Genomic DNA, 20,755 nt, shown 5'->3' on the forward strand with positions numbered 1-20,755 from the left:
AAATAAAATGCGATGAGAAATAGAATGCATCTAAGATCACAGAGGAAATACTTTGCAAGAATCCCAACTACTTTGTTTTTGTCTCTGTGTATGGGAACTCAGCCCTCAGAAAGCCTTTTGCTTACAAAGTCACCTCTGTGACTGAGGGCAGTTGTCAAGAAAGGCTCAACCAGGGGGGAGAAGACTCCCAGGCAGGGAGGGAGGCTCTGGGCCAGTGGAGTTGAATAAAAACCAAGACAGCAGAGCCCCAAAGAGGAATGAAATGGCGAAGTTGAAATGTCATTTCTTCCAAAGCCCTGGTTCATTCCTGGCCTCTTTCAACTGTTTGCCTGGTTCTGCTGACCTGCCTGGGGACCTGGGCAAGGCCTGTGTGGAGAAGTGGCAGAGAGTTGACAAGCTCAGAGGGCGCTTGGTCAAGAAGGCAGTCTAAAGGAGCTGATGTCCTCAGCTCAAAGGAGGCCCAGTGTGGGCAGCATTCAGGAGTGTGAGCGGACAGCGCAGGGAAGCAGCAGCAGCTGCTTGCTGGGGATCAGGAAGACGATCTGGACCTCTTTCCTTCAGTGCCAGAGGGGGAGGTATGGCCTCAATCTAAGGACACAGTTCTCAGCTCTTCAGCCAAAGCCACAGTTCCCAGCCTGATGACAGAGGAGAGCTGCTGTTCACATCCCTGGCTTCTGTTCCCCGGGTGCCCAGGTGCAAGTCATCTCCATGATGGTAGCTGAATCCCAGCCTCCTTCCCGGGGAAAATAACAAACCAGAGTCCAGGAGAGCAAGGAGGGTCTTCACGGGGCTGGGAACCAGCACAGCCCAGGGGCAGGCACCTCAGCCATGGTGCTGATGCGTGCCCCATGTGACTCCGGAGGCCGTTTCTTCTTCCTACTTGTTTTCCAGGCTGGTGGGAGCCTCTGTTGAATGGGAACACCGGGGGTGCCTGTGTTTAGGCAGAGTTCTTTGACTGCAGTTTAGAGGGAGCTGAGGTGTAGACTGACCATGAGGCACCTGGTGAGGACACCGCTGGAGTGCTGTGCTGCCAGAGCATGGAACCCACATCCACAGGACAACTCACTGGATGTGTCGTGATGGTAGAGCAAGCCCAGGAAGAATGCCCAGGTCATAAAAGATGGCGGTGGCGCTGTCCACGCGCAGGAGAGAAGGGGTGATGGGTGCTGAGAGGATCTGGGCGGCAGAGAAAGGGCCGCTCTAAGAGCAGAGTCAGAGATCAGTTGATTTTCCCACGGCCCCACCCCCTACCCCTCATGCTAACAGACCACAGACCTCCTGGTACAGCTGTTCCCACTCACCTTCTATCGGTCTTGACTCCTCCGGGGGGGCTCCCCGGATTGGGGACTCCCCGGATCGGGGACCTTGTCCTGACTCATTTTCTGCCACCTGCATCTGGTCCTACCTGGCAGGCCTGAGCAAAGGCTGGTGTTCCCCAAGAATGAATGATGGCTTGTGGAGGCATGGGTGATCTTCCCCTGAAAGTGACTCCGTCCTGAGCCCTCCCAGGAGGCCGAGAAAGTGAAGGGGAAACAGAGAGGGGAAGAGAAGAAAGAGGGAAGACTGACAGAAGAGAAAAACAAGAAAAAGGAGAAGGCAAGAGGAGGGTGGGGGAGGAAGACGTGTGGTTAGGGAGAGCAGTTACCAGCACAGCCCCCCTCCCAACCCCGCGCCTTCTTCCGTACTAAAAACCCCATGCTGGAGATTTGGGAAGAGTGTGTCTTGACCTGCACAGCCTCCTGGGCCCTCAGCCACCGCATCCTTCTCCTGAGCCACCCTCCTCACCTGGGCCTAGCCACCCAGTCATTCTGGTTGGCTCCTCCTAAATGTACTGTTTTCAAAGAAGGTCCCTTGTCCCATGGGTCCAGGCTCATCTCAACACATTTGTCTCACCTAAACACGGCTTTTGTCATGTTGACGTTTGGCGTCTAGCCTCGTGAAGTTAGACTCTCCCTCGCTGACTGAACCGCAGTGGTTAACTGAGGCCGCCGTGTGTGCAGAGAGCTAGGTGTGAGGTACGTGTGACTTCTCATGTGGTGATCCCACAAACACCCGGAGAGCCGGGGCGTGCTTCCTGTCAAAGGGAAAGCCTGAAATGTGAAGAGGCAAGCACTTACCACAGTAAGACGTGGCAGCGCTGGTGTGGGCAACCTCCCTGCTGGTCTCCCAGCCCGCACCCCCTTCACCACACTCATCCCCCTGGAAGACGCTTCCCCAGGAAGTGGTCCTTCTAGGCATAGCTTTTCTCCGTTTCCACACATCTTGTTAAACGTTTCCCAATCAGAAAACATGGAAATATTTTTTAATAAGAAGGAAGAAACATTGCAAATTGAGAAAGCTTTGCCAGATGAGCCATCTGGTTTTTGATTTAATAACCATCCAAAGAGGTGGACGGCACTCCCTCTGAGCAGAAGACGGACTATGGAGGGAAGGGCAGCTGGCTTCCCTCAAATGCTGCTTCCTCTAGCAAGGTTGGGGTGGGGGATCAAAACGAAGAAGCCAGAGGCTGGGGTGGGGGTGGGGGAGCAGAAACAACCAGAAATGAGGGAAGCTCAGCTGGGGTGTCCCTGGACTCTGGTGGTGGCGCTTCTTCACCTCCCGGGGCACATGCAGTTCGTTCCTAGGTCTGGAAGCAAAGGGATAGATTTAGACGTGCCTTGGAAAGATCCAGGCTGTCAAAGGGAAACATCCTTATGTCTCTAAACTCAAAGTCAGCCCTTGGAAAACCGTTCGCTGTCCTTGAGTATGAAGGGATCAGGGAGTGGCTTTCTGCCCACATCACGGCACATGGTCTACAGGACTTGTGTTCAGCCTGTCATTTGGCATTTGAAGATGTTTATAGAAGGAACTGTCTTTTGGGTGGGAATAAGCAGGAAGAGCCCTGATGTCCCCCAAGGCGTTTACTTTTCAGCTAACTCTGAGTTTCAGCGACCTCTTTACATACTCCTCACATTTCCCTAGGGCCTCTGAGCTGAGGCCCACAAGCCCTTGAGAAATAGCTGCAGTGGCCGGCCCTGCCATGCTGAGGATGCTTGATTAGTAGAGCCAAGTAGGGCCCTGGACAAAGGCAGAAGTAAAGACTCCATGGTATGTCTCCTTCACACACACACACACACACACACACACACACACACACACACACACACACACCCTTGCCATTAGCCAATGCCAGAGTCCCTGCCAAGCCAGTGAGGACCCAGCTAGGCCCAGAGACTGTCCCCATGCCCCATCTCGCCTGCTGCGGCTGCTCTGTCTGGGCTGGGAACAGAGGTCAGGCCCCAGCTTCCGTGGGTCCCTCTCACTTGCTGGGAGGAGCTAGTTTGGTTGGTTATTCTTAGAGGCTTTTTACTGCTTACGTGTAACATTGGAGCGACAGTCCTCAGGCCAGGCTGCGAGGGCCTCTGTGACTAAATGGGCCATCCCCTGTCTTCTTCCATCCATTTGTTCAACAGACATTCACGGAGTAGCAGGGATGATGCATCGGTAAGGGGGCCTGGCAAATAGGACCGACAAAGCCAAATGTGCATCCTGTTGGGTGGTGTGATACATGGGATAAGGTGTGTGTGGCGGGTCCCAGGACAGGAGCTGGGGCACGGTGCGTGCAGCAGGAATGCGGGTAGGAATGGGGTGGCCGGGAGCCTTACCAAGACACTGGCATGTGAGCCAAGGACTGCCGTAGTCTGTGGGCAGAGGCTTCCAAGCAGGGGTAGCTAGCAGGAAAGCCAGGAGCAGGGAATAAAGCTAGGCCATTGAGCTGCTGAGCAGATGTCAGAGAAGGAAACAGGAGGCCCACGGCAAAGGGTTCAGAGAGGTCCCGTGGGTGTGGAGGGGTGGTCCTTGGGCACCCGGAAGGACGGGCTTTCGCTCAGAAGGACCCAGGAATGTCTGCCATGCTCTCTGATGATAAGCGATTCCCCTGCTGCGGTGAAACCATGGTGGTCCAAGGTGTGGCGGCGCCAGCAGAAGCAGAGGCCTGCGAGCCAGCACGTCAGGCTCCACCGGAGAGGACAAGGCTGTACCCAAACGAGAAGACGAGTGTTCACACACGGATGACTCTCTGATGGAGCAGGGGAGATGGAGAGGCGGCTGCCACCCAGAAGTCCGAGAGCCCCGGCGATGACAGACGACAGCGCTCTGTGGAGAAGCCGGGCTCTCCCGAACAGCAGTGTCTCGTGCCTGCCCTCCCTCCGTGTCCTGTGCGGCTGTCCTTGCCACGAGGACAGAGCCCCAGGGGGAGGGGTGGGAGGCTCTTCCAGAGGCAGTCCCATGCCTCTCTCTCTGACATGCACAGAAGGCTGATAGCTCTTCCACGTTCTGGTAAGATAGGCAGGGCTGGATTAGACCTGATTCACACACGGATGGGATGACTCTCTGATGGAGCAGGAGATGGAGAGCACCCAGAAGTCCGAGACCCATGACAGACGACAGCACTCTGTGGAGAAGCCGGGCTCTCCGAACAGCATCTCGTGCCTGCCCTCCTCCGTGTCCTGTGCGCGTCCTTGCCACGAGGTTCCTTTCCAGAGGCAATGCCTCTTCTCACATGCCGCTCTTCCACTTCTGGTAAGATAGGCAGGGCTGGATTAGACCTGATTCCCTGAAGACAGGACATCAAAGTCACCAAGCCGGACAGTCTTGGGGTTTTCCTCGAGTTCTGTCAAAGCAAATCCTGCCCAGGGCTGTCATGGCGGGACAGTCGGCAGTGGATCGCCAGCACGGTGTCAAACACTGTTCTCATTCATGGAAAAGGAACTCTGGGAGCTGCCGGCCCCTCTTACCGGGACACCGGGGACCGTGTACTGCATGTACTATGGGGAAGGACCAAGAATTTGTGGCCCGGTCCCAGAGCCTGGGTTTCACATTGACGCCGAACAGGCTGGGGCCTCCCAGCAGAAGAGCCAGAGCCACAGCTGGATAGTGAGCGTTCTGTGTGGTGTGGGCCAGAGCAACAGCTGGATGGTGAGGATGCTCTCTGGTGTGGGAGTCAGGGGAAGAGCTCCAGCCACCAGGAGAGTTGGAGCGGGGTCTCCTGGGATCAGTTAGAGGGACCGATGGAGACAAGGGCAGACACGGGGGGATTGAGAGGTGTGTGTGTGTGTGCACAAGGCAAGCTTGGGACACTGAGGAAGCCAGAGGACGAGGCCTAGAAAATGTGCTGGGAGAGGGAAAGGAGCAAGTCGCTGAAGATGCCAAAGAGAACCATCTGAGGAGAGCATGCGGTGGGGTCCAAGGCCACTGCTGATCCAGAGGCGTGCTGTTGAGTTCTTCACTGGAGATTGATCTGAGCAGGAAGGGCACCCCAGCTCTGTGCAGTGTCCGACGGAGAATCTGAGCGTGGAGTACAAGTTGAGGGCAGCCATCCTTCTTGGAGGGAGTTCTGCACAAGGCCTGACTTGATTCTTGCGACATTCCAGCAAACAAACCAACCCCAGACAAATGGCCGGGGCTACCACATCCCTCAGATCCATATGGAAAGACTCTCCTGGGGAGAGACTACTTTCCACAAGTGTCCACACTCCTTTGGAGACAAAGGGAGATCTGTATTCTCTCCTCTTGGGCTCCATTCCCATCACCCTGTTCTGGATCAGGTCACAGCCAGTGTCAAGAAGCCGTGTTCTTATGAATTGTGAAAACCAACTCCAAGCTCGAGGAATTTGGCAGCCACTTTGACAAAGGCCAGTCTGCCGAAGACAACGGCTGGAGCCACTCTGGCATGCTCCCCTGGGGGACGGGAGCTTGCATTGCATTCAGGATGGCACAGGAGCAGCCATATTCAAGCCACAGACGTTTAGTGAGCACCTACTTACTACCTGATAGGTCTGGAGGTGGTACCCAGAAAGGGCTACAAAGAGAACTATTATGTAACGGTAGGGTTAATAGGCCAATGGAATAGTATGAAGAACTCAAAAATAGAACTACTTCCACGTGGAGGAAGTACCGAAAGTCAGGGGGAGGAAAACCAGTTTCAGATGAACTGCAGAGTCTCATAACCTCAGGGAGGGAGGGAGGGGTTTCCGAAAGATCACACAAAACACTAAAGGTAATGGATGGAAAAAATGCAACTTTGGTGATGCCCCAAACCTCCATTAAAAAATACCTGAGTGCCAGCAAGTGCCAGCCAGGTGGCTCAGCAGGTCCATGTGCTCATCACCAAGCCTGATGATCTGAGTTCCCTCTCTGTGATCCGTGTGCTAAAAGGAGAGAATCTTTTTCCACAAGTTTTCCTCTGACCTCTATATGCAGGCCGTGACATGAGCCACCCAATAAAACAAATAAACATATGATTGTGATCTGCATGGGTCAGGAATTCCAAGGCATCTTCAGTGGGTACCTTTGGCTCAAGACGTCTCATGAAGTTAGGACCTGTCTCTCTTCCAGTGTCTAGGCCTCCAAGGCCATTCCTGTGCTTGGTGGCACAGAGTGAATCCTCCCCGTGGGAAGGGGCGGAGGGGGAACTTTCCATTGGCTTGCTTCAAGACACGGGCAGTGACTTCTCTCAGGAAGAGCAAGCCAGAGAGGATAGGTGAGAACCCACCAAGACAGAAACCACAGCCCCTGACAGTCTACATTCTGACAAGAACTTCCATTGCTTCCGCTATGTTGGATGCGTTAGAAGTGAATTACTGGTTGAACCCACATTTAAAAGACAGTACTGCAGAGATGTATGACTACCTCGGGATGGGGATGGATGACTAGCAGCCATTTCAGAAGCTACAGAGCACACTGAGATGAAGTCCACTGTGAAGAAAAGGAGCCAGGGAGAAACACAGAGTCCAGGATAATGATCACTAGTGGGAAGAAGTGATAGAGTTGTGGGAACACACCGGTGGACGTGGTGGTTGGGGTTGGATGGTCCTTCCTGGGCGTTTATTTTCTTGGTACTTTTGGTGTATTTTGTATACCTATTTGTGTATTGTGTATGGGTTACTTTTCTTATCCCTGCATCAGAAATGCCCGGCTAAGGCAGCTTAAGGAGGGAAGGCTTTATTCTGGCTTACAGCTTGGGAATGTAGTCCACTATGGCCAAGAAAGCATAGCAATAAGGTCATGAGACTGCCAGCCACGTTGTGTCCACAGGATGCAGAGACGTGAACAGCTGGCCTCAGTTCACCTCCTCCCGTTTCCCACCTAGGACCCCAGCCCATGAGGTAGTGCTCTCCCGTTCAGGATGGTCTTATAAATTAAAGCTCTCAGAACACATACTGGCAGACACATGCTGAGGTGGTTCCTGGCTGATCCTAAACCCTATTAAGTTGATGTGGACAGTAGGCATCTTACTTCATAACAATTGTTACGTGTATTTTTCTTCACCTTGAGATTTTTGTTGTTGTTTGCTTGCTTTGGAGACCAGGTCTCTATCCCAGACTGACCTTGAACTTGCTAAGTAGCTCAACTCTTGATCCTCCTGCTCCAACTCCCAAGGGCTGGCATCTGCAGGGGTGTACCACAGTCCAGGTATATCAGTGCTGGGTATCAAGGCCAGGGCTTTATGTGTGCTAGGTGTCTTAGTTACTGTTCTGTCAATGCAGAGAGACACCATGACTAAGGAAACTTATAAAAGAAACCATTTATTGATGGCTTGCTTACAGTTTCAGAAGGCTAGTCTATGCCCATCATGGCTGGGAGGATGGCAGCAGGCAGGTAGCCATGGCACTGTACACTAGCAGAGAGCTGACATCTTAACTAGAAACTGGGGACAGAGAGAATGACTGGACCTGTAGTGGGCTTTTGAAACCTCAAAGTCCACCTCCAGGAATACACCTCCTCCAATGAGGCCACACCTCCTAATCCTTCCCAAACAGTTCCACCAACTGAGGACCAAGAATTCAACTATATGAACCTATGGGGGCCACTCTCACCAAAACCACCGTAACAGGCAAGCACTCCATCACTGAGCTACCGCCCCAGATCTTTGGATTGCTTTTATTTTTGATATGTATGTCTGAAAATCCTTTTTATCACTTACTTATTTATCTGCTTGCTTACTTATTTTAGTTTTGTTTTGTTTGAGATAATAGGCTCGTCTCTGAACTCACAACAATCCTCCTGCCTCAGACTCTTGGGTCCTGATTGCAGGCCTGTACCTCAGACCTGGCTTTCTGCAGAGCCTCCACGGCCTGTGGTCCTGTAGTGTTTGCTGTGCATCCCCAGCTCTCCCCACTTAGCCATTTCTGGAGGCATCGGACCTCCATGGCTCTGCTGATGGACGTAGCGTTTTCTTCCGGGTCCCTAAAGCCATGCGTGGACTGTGCACTTTTGGAAGCTTTGCTTTTAAGCATTGTCTGTTCACTTCCAGGGTAGAAGGTGAAAATCTAGCTCCCTGTATTCCTCTCAGCTCTTCCTGTCCCTGGCCCTTTTATAATAACTCTGTCTTATTTTTGTTAAACCGGAAATCAATGTTTACATCACTTAGTTAAGACTAATTTGACTCTATTCATAATTGGATCCTATAGTAGAATTTTTTATCATTTTCCTTTTTCTGTGGAAGTTTTCATTTTCTCTAATTGCTAATTATCATTTTTCTTCATTTGCTTAGGATTCTATGTACTCATCACTAGTCAAATTCCAAATCTTGCCATTTGTTTGAACCTCTTTTCGGGAAGTTCAGGTTTCTCCGGCCTTTAAAAGTTATCTCCCTGAGCCTGGCTCCAGAGCCTCCCACCTTTGGACCTGTCTCCACAGCTGCATCATGGTGTCCTGGCCTTTCCTCTTCCGTGGGGCAGCCTTCTCTAGCCCTGCTCTTCTTTCTCCTTGCCTTGGAGAACCCAGTCCCACACCGTGCTGGCTATTTTTACGTCAGCTTGACACAAGCTAAAGCCATCTGAGAGGAGGGAGCCTTAATTTAAAAAATACCTCCATAAGATCTGACTGTAGGCCATTTTCTTAATTGGTGATTGGTGGGGGAGGGACCAGCCCACAATCCCTGGGTTGGTGGTCCTGGGTTCAATAAGAAAGCAGGCTGAGCAAGCCATGGGAACAAGCCAGTAAGCAACACTCCTCCATGGCCTCTGCATCAGCCCCTGCCTCCGGGTTCCTGCCCTGCTTGAGTTCCTGCTCTTGATAATGAATAGAGATGTGGAACTGTGAGTGAAATAAACCTTCCCCTCCCCAAGTTGCTTTTGGTCATAGTGTTTCCTCACAGCAATAGCAACCCTAACTAAGACACCCACCATGGCTTCCTGGGAAAAACAAACCTTCTAGAGCCTTGTGAATGGGAAAGTGTCCTCCACTCTCTTTCTCTTTCAGACTCAACTCATGCTTTGGTGCTATCTTTGATACTTTCCTACTGCTGTGATAAGGCACCATGAACCAGGCAACTTATAGAAGAAAGAGTTTATTGGGGCCTTACAGTTTCAGTGGATCAGCAGCCATCACAGTGGAGAGCATGGCGGGCAGGCAGGCAGGCGGGCAGGCGGGCAGGCGGGCAGGCGGGCAGGCACTAGAGCGGCAGCTGAGAGCTCACATCTTGAGACACAATCACAGGGCAGAGAGAGCTAGCTGGAAACGAGCCTTTTGAAACCTCAAACCCTGCCCCCAGTGACACACCTTCAACAAGGCCACACCTCCTGTCCTAGTTAGGGTGACTATTGCTGTGATGAAACACCATGACCAAAGCAACTTGGGGAGGAAAGGGTTTATCATCCAAGGAAGTCAGGACAGGAACTCACACAGGGCAGGAACCTGGAGGCAGAGCTGAAGCAGAGCTCATGGAGGGGAGCTGCTTACTGGCTTGCTGCTGTGGATATCACTCTATATAAATCAAACACTGATGGCCAGTGACCAGACAGGAAGTATAGGTGGGACAAGGAGAGAGGAGAATTGGGGAAACAGGAAGAAGGAGGAGAGACACTGCAGCCACCGCCAGGATAAGCAGCATGTAAAGACGCTGGTAAGCCACCAGCCACGTGGCAAGGTATAGATTTATAAAAATGGGTTAATTTAAGATAAAAGAACAGTTAGCAAGAAGCCTGCCACGGCCATACAGTTTATAAGTAATATAAGTGTCTGAGTGATTATTTTATACGTGGATTGTGGGACTGCGGGGATTGGTGGAACCTGGAGAGAAGCCCTCCAGCAACAGCTTGCTTCACATGGCTTGCTCAGCCTGCTTTCTTATAGAACCCAGGACCACCAGCCCAGGGATGGCACCATCCATCATGGGCTGGGTCTTGCCCCACTGATCATTAATTAAGAACATGCCCCACAGGCTTGCCTATAGCCTGATCCCATGGTAGGGATCCCTTTTGAGTCTCCCTCCTCTCTAGTGACTCCAGCTTGAGTCATGTTGACATAAAACCATTCAGGACACCCCCTAAGCCTTCCCAAACAGTTCCACCAGCTGAGGACCAAGCATTCAAATGGGGCCATTCTCATTCTGAGCATCACAGATGGTTTTGGAATTCTGGTAGCTCTTGACCAAGATTCTGGTTTGGAAATTATTTTCCTTTCAATTGACTGTTAGATTTTTTTTTTAACTTTACGTGTACAAATGTTTTGCCTGCACGTATGTCTATGCACCATGGGATGTCTGTGGAAGTCAGAAGAGGGCATTGGATCCCCTGGAACTGGAGTTAGAGGTGGCTGTGAGCCACCATGTGGGTGCTGGGAACTGAACCTGGGTCCTCTGCAAGAGCAACAAGTGCTCCTAAGCACTGAGCCGCCTCTCCAGCCCCATTTTCCTTTGGAATGTTGACAGACGTATCTGGCCTTCTAACTTCCAGTGTTTCTGGGGAAAGTCAAAAGTCGTTATAATCTGTGGTTTGTGTCTGTTCTCCTCCTCTCCTCCTCCCTCGGGGTCGCAGAACCCTGCGGGATCTCGTTCCTTCTCCACGGCATTGGGGACTTGCACAGCAATGTGCCTTGCTGTGGCCGATCGATGGATCGATTGTTGTCCATTGTGCTGCGACCCTGGTGACGCTCAGCTCTTCTGTGCTGGGGAAATTTTTGGATGACTTCTTCAGTGATGACCTCCTTCCCCCACCAGTGCTTTGTTTCTGAAACTATTCTCTGGATCAGTAGACAGATTCACCGATTTTCTCATACTTTATGCTCATTTTTATTCTTTGAGTTTTCTGCCATTTGGGAGACCTGCTCAATTTCTCTTCCTGCTCTATTCAATTGGCTTTTCCTGGTAGAACACCCCCCCTTTTTTTAATTGAAAATAGATTCTTCTCTCATATAATACATCCTGACCAGTTTTCTTGCCTCATAGGTACAAGGTCTTATTGTATCTCCCTTGCAATGTTAATGATAGGTTCCCTCCCCACCTCCACCCCTCAGCAGCTCTGCCCAAGAGTTCTACTCTGTGAATGATCTGTTGCTCCTGACTCCTTTTCTTTTGATTGAAGTCACTAATTTCGCCTGTCTTTGTGTGTTAGAGGCCTTCCTCCTTCAGATGCATGAGGGTTCCTGCTTGCTTGCTTATTTTTAAAGGTAAGGAACTACACACTTAGGCGTAAGAGATTCGTGGAGCAAAGGTAGGCATGTATGCTTAATGAGACATCTCTCCAGCCATGTTTTTCCTATCTCTTACTTATTTTGTAATATTAAATAGAAAAAAAGAAAGAAAGAAAACCATGGTTCACCCTGATGGAAAAAAGTGTCAATTATAATAATTACTGTTGAGTTCAAAGAAAAACTTCATCCTCAGCCCTTAAAGAAAAACATGAAACTACTTCCTCCCCAAAATGCTCGATTGCAAAAAATAGCATGAGATTAGTACGTGGATGTGTGACATGTGTAAACCATAAAGCTGTGACTAGGCTTGCAGCGGCTCTTCCCTCCCACAGTCCTGAATCACCAGCTGATTGCCAGAGCATCACTTCCTGCTTGGTGAGATGCACTCATCTCCATCACAGTGCTTACGCCACAGCCACAGCCGAGCCGAGCCGAGGCTGCCTGCAGCAGGGCCGGTCAGTTGATGTTGGCTCCTCCCACAGCCCTCCCCACCCCCGAAAGAGGAGGGGGCAGCCATCGGGCAGTTAGTAAATGAATGGCTTTTTCAGGATCTGTTTCTCTTTTCCTCAGCACACAGCAAAGGTATATATATGCTGAATGAAAAAAGAAACCTACCCGAGTATTTTTAAAAACCACAGGGAAAAAAAAAATTGCTAGCCTGCATGTCACTCTGTAGACCAGGCTGGCCTCCAACTCACAGAGATCCTCCTGCCTCTGCATTCCAAGCGCTGAGATTAAAGGCGTGCGCCGCCGCCGCCCCGCCGCGCCGCCGCCGCCGCCACCACCCCGGCTTGCCTGGCCTGCAATTCCCTTTGACGTCTAACCTCTGTACCCCAGAATTCGCGCGTGTATAAATTAGATGAGGCGATGCTGAGGGCGGCCAGCAGCTCGAGAACACTAGCGTCAGCTGCAGACTTGCCGGAAAAGGACTGGGGAGCGCGGCAGGCCCCGTGAAGCGATACCGTACACGTTGCTGCGCATGCCACACTCTAATCTTGGGCACCTGGCTGGCATTCACGGCTCCCCGTTGCTTCTCCGGGGACACCTGCAAACACACTTCCCTGCCTGGGGCCTGGCCTCTGTAGGCTCGCGGGCAGCCACTTCATGCTCAGACGGCAAGGGTCTCGTGTCGCTGACACTTCTGTTCCGGTGTCAAGTACTTCAGTCTGAACTTCAGGACAGTCCCGCGACTGTCTCGATACATCATCCATTGGCGCTCTTTCCTCTGAGGTCGTAAGTCCTGCTCTCTCTGTGCCTGCCTTTGCCTGTACACGCAGTTACGGCTGCTGTGTGGTGAGCACTCACTCTGGGCTATGGACTCGCACTGTGCTGCTGCTGCCTGTGGGTTATTTAAATCTTCCCATTAGCAGATAAGGAAACTGAGTCACAGAAGCTTTTTAGTTACTTGTCCACAGCCATGGAGCTACCCAGTCCAGCTGGCGCTGGCCCATACCCTGACACCCTCCCCGCTCCTGACTGAACCTCAGCGTACTCAGACCTGGCCGGAGATGGCTTCCCAGAAAATACTCTTCCTAATCAGTCACACTGGCTGTCGTCCCCCCCCCCCCCCCCCCCCCCCCCGCCATGTTTGCGTCTGTGCTGCTGGCTCATTGCGCGGGCTCTATCCGTCTTCTTCCGTGGCCTTCTCATGACCACTGAGTCTCGCCACGTCACCACTCCCAGAGTCTGGTTTCGTAATCTAGAGCCAGGGCCTGTCATCTCCCAACATGCAGGAAGGGACCCAGGCCAAGGGCCTGGACGCAGGACAGAGGACAGGCCCCTGTCCAAGGTGTGTCAGACTGGGGTGACGGTGGCCCAGTGGGGCCGCTCAGTCCTCAGTCCTGGAGGGAAGAGTGGGATGTTAAGCCTGTGCTTCTCCAGGATGGCCGGGGGAGCAGAACAGGCCAGCCTGCGGATATGAGCCCGGAAGGAGCAGCCAGCCAGGGTCTGAGGAGAGAAGCAGAGCATGGCTGGGAACTGGGGACAGCCTTCTTTAAAATAGGGGTGACAGAGCAATTCGGGCCATCTTCAACTGTCCCCAGGAGTTCCAGGTACCTGCGCCCCCGTACAGGTGCAGTGAAAAGACACTGCCACCTGTTGACGATTGGAGACAGGCCCGAGGGCAGTAGGCAGCTGCAGCCATCTTGATCCCAGCCATGCACACCTACCCCTCAGATGGCTTCCTTGTCGCTGTGCCCCATTTTTTTAAGCATCCTGCTCACCACAGACCTTCCTAGAGATTCTCGCCATGCTGTATTTCCTACCAGGGGACCCAGAATGGCCTCCACGCCCTCTAATACCAAGCACAAACATCTGCCCGTAGCACTCCAGGCCCTCCAACCTCTTCTCGTTGTTCATCTGCTGAAGCCCAGGTGCGCTCCCCTCATGGACACTTTCTCTCACTCTCTAGGACACACGTCAGTCACTTCCGCTTCTCTGGTGCACCACGGGGCAGCAAAAACACGTGGACTTTGTTCCCATTACTTCCTGTGTGTCTTCGGACAAGTCACTCAACGTCTCTGTGCTTCTAGCTGCTTACCCATCAGACACTTCAAAGGATGCTGTAAGAAACAGAGCACTTACGTTCAGGGCATCAGTTGTATGCCACAGGTGCTCAATAAATGGCACCCTTCATACTGTGTTTGGTGTTCTCCAGCGTAGACGCTTCCCTCTGGCTAGCAACAGTCCTCCTTCCCTTCAGGTGCACCTCCAGACACACACGTGCTTGCACGCGCCCCTGCCCACCTCGCCTGGAAGACAGGGCTGGGGAAGCAGTGCTGGGTGATCACTCATGGGGTTCCGGACCCCGCTGTGCATGGAGGTCACAGCTGAGCAGAGCCAGGGCCCAGCCAGCCCTTGCCAGCCGCTTGAGCCTGTGTGCCATGTGTCGGCCTCCCGGGTCACAGCGTTCTCCAAGAGCTGCCCCCTCGACCCAAACAGAGCTCCCTGGTCCAGGCTCTGTTCCCCACGTGGTGGCTTCTGAGTAGGTGACTGGGAGACTTCTCAGGAGGAGGACTGCGTTGCATGCCACTCACATTGGTCCAGGACTTGGGTGACCCTTGGAGCAAGGCTCTTCCTCCTCCTCGCCGTCTCCCCTGTGCCCTGCTTGCTGCTGAGTTTGAGGCTCTTTTCCCAGGCCCGTCTGGAGAACTGCAGCTCCGCCCTGCTGTGTCTCGCTCGGCCGCGTTATGGTCACAGAGCACCAGGGGCTGGGTCATTTACGAAGAAGGAAAGGCTAGTTGCCAGGCTGTGGGAGGCTGGGAAGTCCACTGTCAAGGTGACGACAGGTGTAGTGTCTGGGGATGCGCCCTGATGCCACGTCGTCCTCCAGAGGGAAGGAGGGCTGTGTCCTCACAAGCAGAAGGCACAGGGTCAAACCAAGCAGACAGATGCATAAAACCTTTTTTTTTTTTTTAAAGCCAGGTGAAGTGTCAGGGGCCTGTAACCCTGTCATTTGGGAGATGGAGGAGGAAGATCAGGAGTTCGAGGCTAACCTGAACTATGTAGCTCATGAGACGCTGTCAAATAAATAAATAAATAAATAAATAAATAAATAAATAAATAAATATCTCCATCCATTCATGAGGAAGGAGTCTTCCCAGCAACATTTGCATTTTAGGAGGGAACACATTTGAACAATAACACGCACCTGCAAGCTAGATATGGTGGTTTGTGCCTCTAATCCCAGCACTCTGAAGGCAGAGGCAGGTGGATCTGAGTTCATGGTCAGTCTGATCTACATGGCAAGCTCTAGGACAGCCAGGGCAACATAGTGAGACCCTGTCCAAAAAAAAAAAGGCATCTGGTGGTGGAGGGGTCTCACCCACTCACTTACAGAGCTCCTGCAAATGTCTGTATCTCCCCAAAGCAGAACTTCTGGGCTGAGTTCCCTGGAGAAAAGCAAGGCACTATGGGTGGAATGGCCACCAAGCAGAAAACATATTATGATATTTCCAGCTGTGTCCTGCCACAAATATTTATCCAGGTCAGCAAGGAGGCTGTACGTCCGTGAACATGCCAGAGCCTCTGTCCATGGGGTCAGCTTCAAGATAGGCCCAGACCACAATGGCCTCCCTCTAGACAAACAGGAGATGCCAGTCTTGGACCCATCAACTGTCTTAAAGAAAGTGGTGTGTGTTGTGTGTGTGTGTGTGTGTGTGTGTGTGTGTGTAATCTATTCTGACCAAGAGCCTGTGGCCTCAGATTCATTGTATCCACATGCATTTAGAAGGTCGACTTAGAAGGAAAATTTAAATTGTATTCCTGCATGATTTCATCCTGAGCTTTCCTACCAACAGTGAAAGGAAGTCTACAGTGCGTTGCAAATCGTGACAAAACATTGTACCTTTGGGACTCAGCTGCTGCAGGCAGGCCCTGCCTGGGCCCAGACGCAGGACCTTGGGGAGCCGCCACACTGTCACCAATGCCTCACCTTCCTCAGCAGATACCCCATCCCCTCCACCTCTCTGTGGTCTCCCACAGCCTAACTCACTCCTGTCTTCCCTTGGCAGGTACCACGACCAGCAGGATGTAACTAGTAACTTTCTGGGTGCCATGTGGCTCATCTCCATCACGTTCCTTTCCATTGGTTATGGGGACATGGTGCCCCACACATACTGTGGGAAAGGTGTCTGTCTTCTCACCGGCATCATGGTGAGTACTCTGCCCGTGGCCCCGCCCTCCTCGAGGTGTTGCAGGAGCACAGAAGGGCCCATTGGGGGAGGGGGAGGGGAGGGGGAGGGGTGCTCGTCACTAGGAACGGATGTCTGTCCCCCCTGCACATCAAAAGGCCAGTGTGAACTGTGCAAACCTAGTTTTCAGAGCCCACCCCCAAGTGCGCTGGGATTGGCTGCTGCTCTGACGCTCTCGCGGCTCGCTACCTGGGAACGCCGGGCTTGTAATTTACCATGCTCCTTCCTGTGTCCCAGGTTCCGCAGACCTCGGTACTGGGTTCTGATCAAGTTTAGCTGGAGCTCAGAAATAGAACGTTGAGCCAGCCTGAGGGGACCTGTGTCCTGGATGGGCTTGGCTGCTGGTTTGCCCACACGGCTCTCGGCCAACTCTTGCTCTCTCAGGCTTTGTCTTCCACACTTGCACATCGGAGTGGCCGGCTCTGGGGGCCAAATGCTTTCCAGGAGGGGTGTCTGATAAGGCCAGCAGCAGGTCTCTAGGCACCCAGCTCCGAGGTCCGTATCTTCCCACCCTCGGCCAAATGTCTCAGGATCCGAGGAGCTCTGGGACGCGCATGTCCATGACGTTTTACTGAGGTTGGGTGCAGCACATTGGAGGGATGTGGTGTGCGAGTTAGAGGCAGGATCCGAGTTTTCCCTCTACCCTCACTGTGGCCTCTGGGCCAGCTGTCACCTGGGGAGCTTGCACACTCCTGGGTAAAGTGAAGCTGGACCCCCGCCTGCCCTCCTTGCTGGCCCGTGGACCACTGGGGTAAACAATGAGAGCTGTACCCAGGCTATCCCCACTTTCGAAGCAGCTGGGATTGGGGGACACTATGGGGGTGGGACAGGCAGCGCCCCCCTTGGATGCCCTGCTCGGAGTCTTAGAACCAATGTCAGACTTCCTTCTCTCAGCCCAGGTGAGACCCTCTTCTCAGAAGAGGGGTGGCCCTGGAGAGAGGACACACAGCTGGGCCTGGGGACATCGAGGCCGGCGCTGGAGGGACGGGACCGATGGGGGGCTTGAGGCCTGGTGCTAGGTCTCTCCCCTCACTGTCCTGCTCTGACAGCCTGTGCTGTTGCCATGGCACCCTCCTCTCAGGGCTCTTTTGCCTCAGTCCCTTTCTTGCTGCTCCCAGGAAGCAGGGCAACCCTTCTGTGAGGCAGTGAGTGACCTGTGTCTGCAGAAGGGAAGGTTCCAGCTCACTCCCTCGAGGGAGGGGAGTCCATCCCTCTCTGCTCAGCATGGTGGCCATCGGAGCTGATGTTGGTGGGCAGGAGCCAGCTGGCCACTAGGAGAAGAGAAGACCCCAGGGCCATGGAAGGCTGGCCACACAGCCTCCTGTCCTTTCCAATGCGCATGCAGGGCAGGCCCGGGTGAGCAGGCGGCCTTGAAACAGCCGTAGTGAGAGAGGCATGGGGCCAGGCTGGGATAAATCATGGTAAGTGTAAGGCTTTGGAACAAACACCTCCCATCGTTCAGTAGGAGTCTGTCTGGCAGGACTCCAACTGTCACCAGGAAACCAGGCAGAGTCTTCCTACCAGAAAGGAGTGAAATGCCACCTGAAGGCTGCAGCTTTCCTTCTGAGGCTCCCGGAGTGGGCTCCGGCCCCACCCCGGCGCTCAGGCAGGGTGCTCAGAGCCTCGCTGCCAAGAGGTGGACAGGCCTCTGTTATTTTTAAATACCAGCCATTCTCCCTCTCAGCATGGAGCTGTGCCCCGTCCAAGAAGCTGCCCAGGCCCACTGTTTCCCTGGCTCCCTGGCTTCTGCGCTAAAGCGTGGTAAAAGCACAGAAAGCCCTAGCCCAAGACGCGGCTTCTCTAGCCTAGGCAGTGGTCTTCCTCGGCCTCCCCCACGCCTTCCAGCACCATTGGTGGCTGCGTGGGCCCACCGTGTTCCTGGTGGATGGCAGTGGGACCCAGCTGGGAAGGGCCAGCCGTGAGGGACCCCACACTGCTCCCTGTGTTACAGTTCCCGCACAGGTCTTCCCTGGGAGTGCGTTGCATAAAGCCGGGCTCCAGGAATATGAGCCTTTCCCTCACAAAGGCTCCAGCATGAGACATTCCCTCTGTTCTTTGTCAGTCTCTTTGCCCGCATTAAATGCTACTCACTCTGGAGCCTGGTGGCTTTTTTTTTTTTTTCTATTCAACGTGACTCTCCAGCTGAGTCATTCCTTTCTAGGGGCTCACATTGCTAAGGCTACCCCCCCCCACATGATGTATATCTCCTGATTATTATTCCAAGGGCCTTGACTAGAGGTAGGGCTTCCTGTTTGGTTACCATGGACACCACCAAGGCCAAGGCAAGGGCTGCACAGGAAGAGAAAGGGAAGGATTTACTGTGCCTGCTGCAAATGGCCTTAATCATTGTTTTCCTTTGGCAATCCAGCAACTGCATAATTATCTACCATTAGGCAGGGCATATAACTGTCTGGACAACTTGACACTGTTGGCATAGGCCCGGAGCACTTGAGAGTTCACTCATTAACACAAATCTACCTTGAGCTGCAGCATCTTCCCATGAGGAGTTTTTCTGGATACTTTACAGCGCTGTTAATATTCAGCACCCAGAAGGGACAGGGAGCTCTGGGCTCTGCTTCTGTGGGTATCTGGGAGCACCTGGGGGGGGGGTTGCCGAGTCACTTCGTGTCCGTGACTCGGCTTCTCAGTCCCCCATGCACTCTGCCCCCCTGATGTGGGTTGTGGACCAACAGGCCTCGCAGCTGTCCAGCGGACGGTGAGCTTTCTCCGGCAGTCCTGCGAGATGCCCCTTGAGCTGATGAAGACGAGGTGACTTTGGGAGCAGCGCAGGGAGGGCTCGGCACGGCGTCTGCTCAGTGTCCCGTTCCATGTGGCTCTCCTCAAACACCTTGGTGTCAAAGCTGTTGATGGTAGTTTGGCTCTTCTGCGGAATCTGTTGCAGCAACCAAGCGGACCGTAAATGCTCCAGGCTGCCCGCTTCCATCTGTCATTTTCATTTATGTTTTATTTCCTTTTATGCCTCTTCAGTTAAGAACACCTCATACTTTTCCCCTTGGGATACTTGTTTTTTCCAGCGTCTAAGATTTTCCAGCTGTGGGAGGCCTGGTGCTGACCTTGGGGTCCAGATTTGGGTCCAAATCTGCCGATGGCTTACACATGTTCATCCCTCAAGTCACCCTGTCTCTGATCAGTCTGAGTCTTCTGCTTACCTGTGTACCTTGGGGAAGTCTGGCCTTGTTGAAGGTGGGTCCTCTCCCCCTCCGTGGGAACAGGACTTGGGTAGAATGAACTGAGGATTCCCGTTGATGGCAGCAGATTCAGGTCTTGGCATCTGCAGGCGAGAGGCTGAGTCAGACTTGCTCCTCATTCTGATCCCACAGAAGTCACTACAGCAGCTGACAACTTTCTCATTCCATCCCACCCTTTCCTCACACGCCCCTCTGCCCTGCTCTGTCCACCAACATCCCTGAGATTCTGCACCAGGACGACATGAACTCTCACACTACGGTTAACCAGGTTCTTGGTGGCTCACCTGTTACACCAAGCTGCACCATGGCCAAATCTCATGAACACTCCCAGGTGATGAAAGCAAGCCTGGGATAACTCTCGGAAGCAAGAAGTTTCCATGGGAACACAAAGTAGTGAAACTCAAACCCATAGGGACCAACAGGACTGGGCACTGGGGGAAGGGAGTCTCATGTCACTTCTTTGGTGACCTCTAAAGAATTCAGGCTGGGCCCTCTGACTTAGGCTCCTTGTTCTCCATTTTTCTCACTCTCGTCAACTGTTTTTCTTTCTTCCTTCCTTCCTTCCTTCCTTTCCTTCCTTCCTTCCTTCCTTTCTTCCTTTCCTTCCTTCCTTTCTTTCTTTTTCTTTCTCCTTTTCTGTTTTCTGATTAGTGCTGATTAGAATGTAGCCAAGCTTTTTTTTTCCATCTCATTCCTCCTCTCTCCCCTCTCCCAAGTTCTCTCCTCCTCACTCACACCCTGGAAAGGACTAGCAGCCTGGGTCTTAGCACTCCTCACACCATTTTCTGAGGGTTGTTGGTGTTTGATCCCACATTCACAACGTTGCCTCTAATAGACATGAGTAGCTCCAGCATTGTCACTCATGACCTCCCTAGTCCTATCCAGACAATGAATTATCTAAAAGAAATCAGAGCATGTAGGCCAGCAAGATGGCACATCGGCCAAAGCACACTGTCAAGCCTGATAACCTGAGTTCAAACCCCAGGACCCACAGCTAGAAGGAGAGAACTGGCTTTCTCAGGTTGTTCCCTGACCTCCGCATGTGCACCATGGTATGCGCACATGCACGCATGCGCATGCACACACATATATACACGTATGCACACAAATAATTAATTTGATAAATTTTTTATTAAAATGGTGAGTATGCACTGAAGTTGGAACACTGTTAAGGCAGCACCCTCTGGAGAAACAGCTGCAAGTTGAAAGAAACTGGGTACTGAGATTTAGTCCACTTTGCTGTGTCCATACCAAAAAAAATAAAATAAAATAAATGTATCTTTCTTACGTAAGACGAGTAGTTCCTTAGTTTAAGCATGGCGCTTCCTGTTAACAGTCCTCTGTAGTCAAGCAGCTAGGCTGTGGGCCAGGGCGGGAGCTACAGGACTCCTGTCCAGACCC

General features: G+C 52.6%; 1 protein-coding gene across 2 annotated transcripts in view; it reads left to right on the forward strand.

The window, feature by feature from the left end:
• Kcnn3 (potassium calcium-activated channel subfamily N member 3) overlaps positions 1 to 20,755 on the forward strand; it is a 148,671-nt gene that overhangs the window by 107,921 nt on the left and 19,995 nt on the right. For both annotated transcript variants that reach the window (XM_028890892.2, XM_037206803.1), the window contains one exon: positions 15,966 to 16,107. In XM_028890892.2, the coding sequence (XP_028746725.1) occupies positions 15,966 to 16,107 (142 nt within the window). The remainder of the gene's footprint in view (positions 1 to 15,965; positions 16,108 to 20,755) is intronic.

Source organism: Peromyscus leucopus, chromosome 6 (assembly GCF_004664715.2).
Source record: "Peromyscus leucopus breed LL Stock chromosome 6, UCI_PerLeu_2.1, whole genome shotgun sequence".
Classification (NCBI taxonomy): Eukaryota; Metazoa; Chordata; class Mammalia; order Rodentia; family Cricetidae; genus Peromyscus; species Peromyscus leucopus.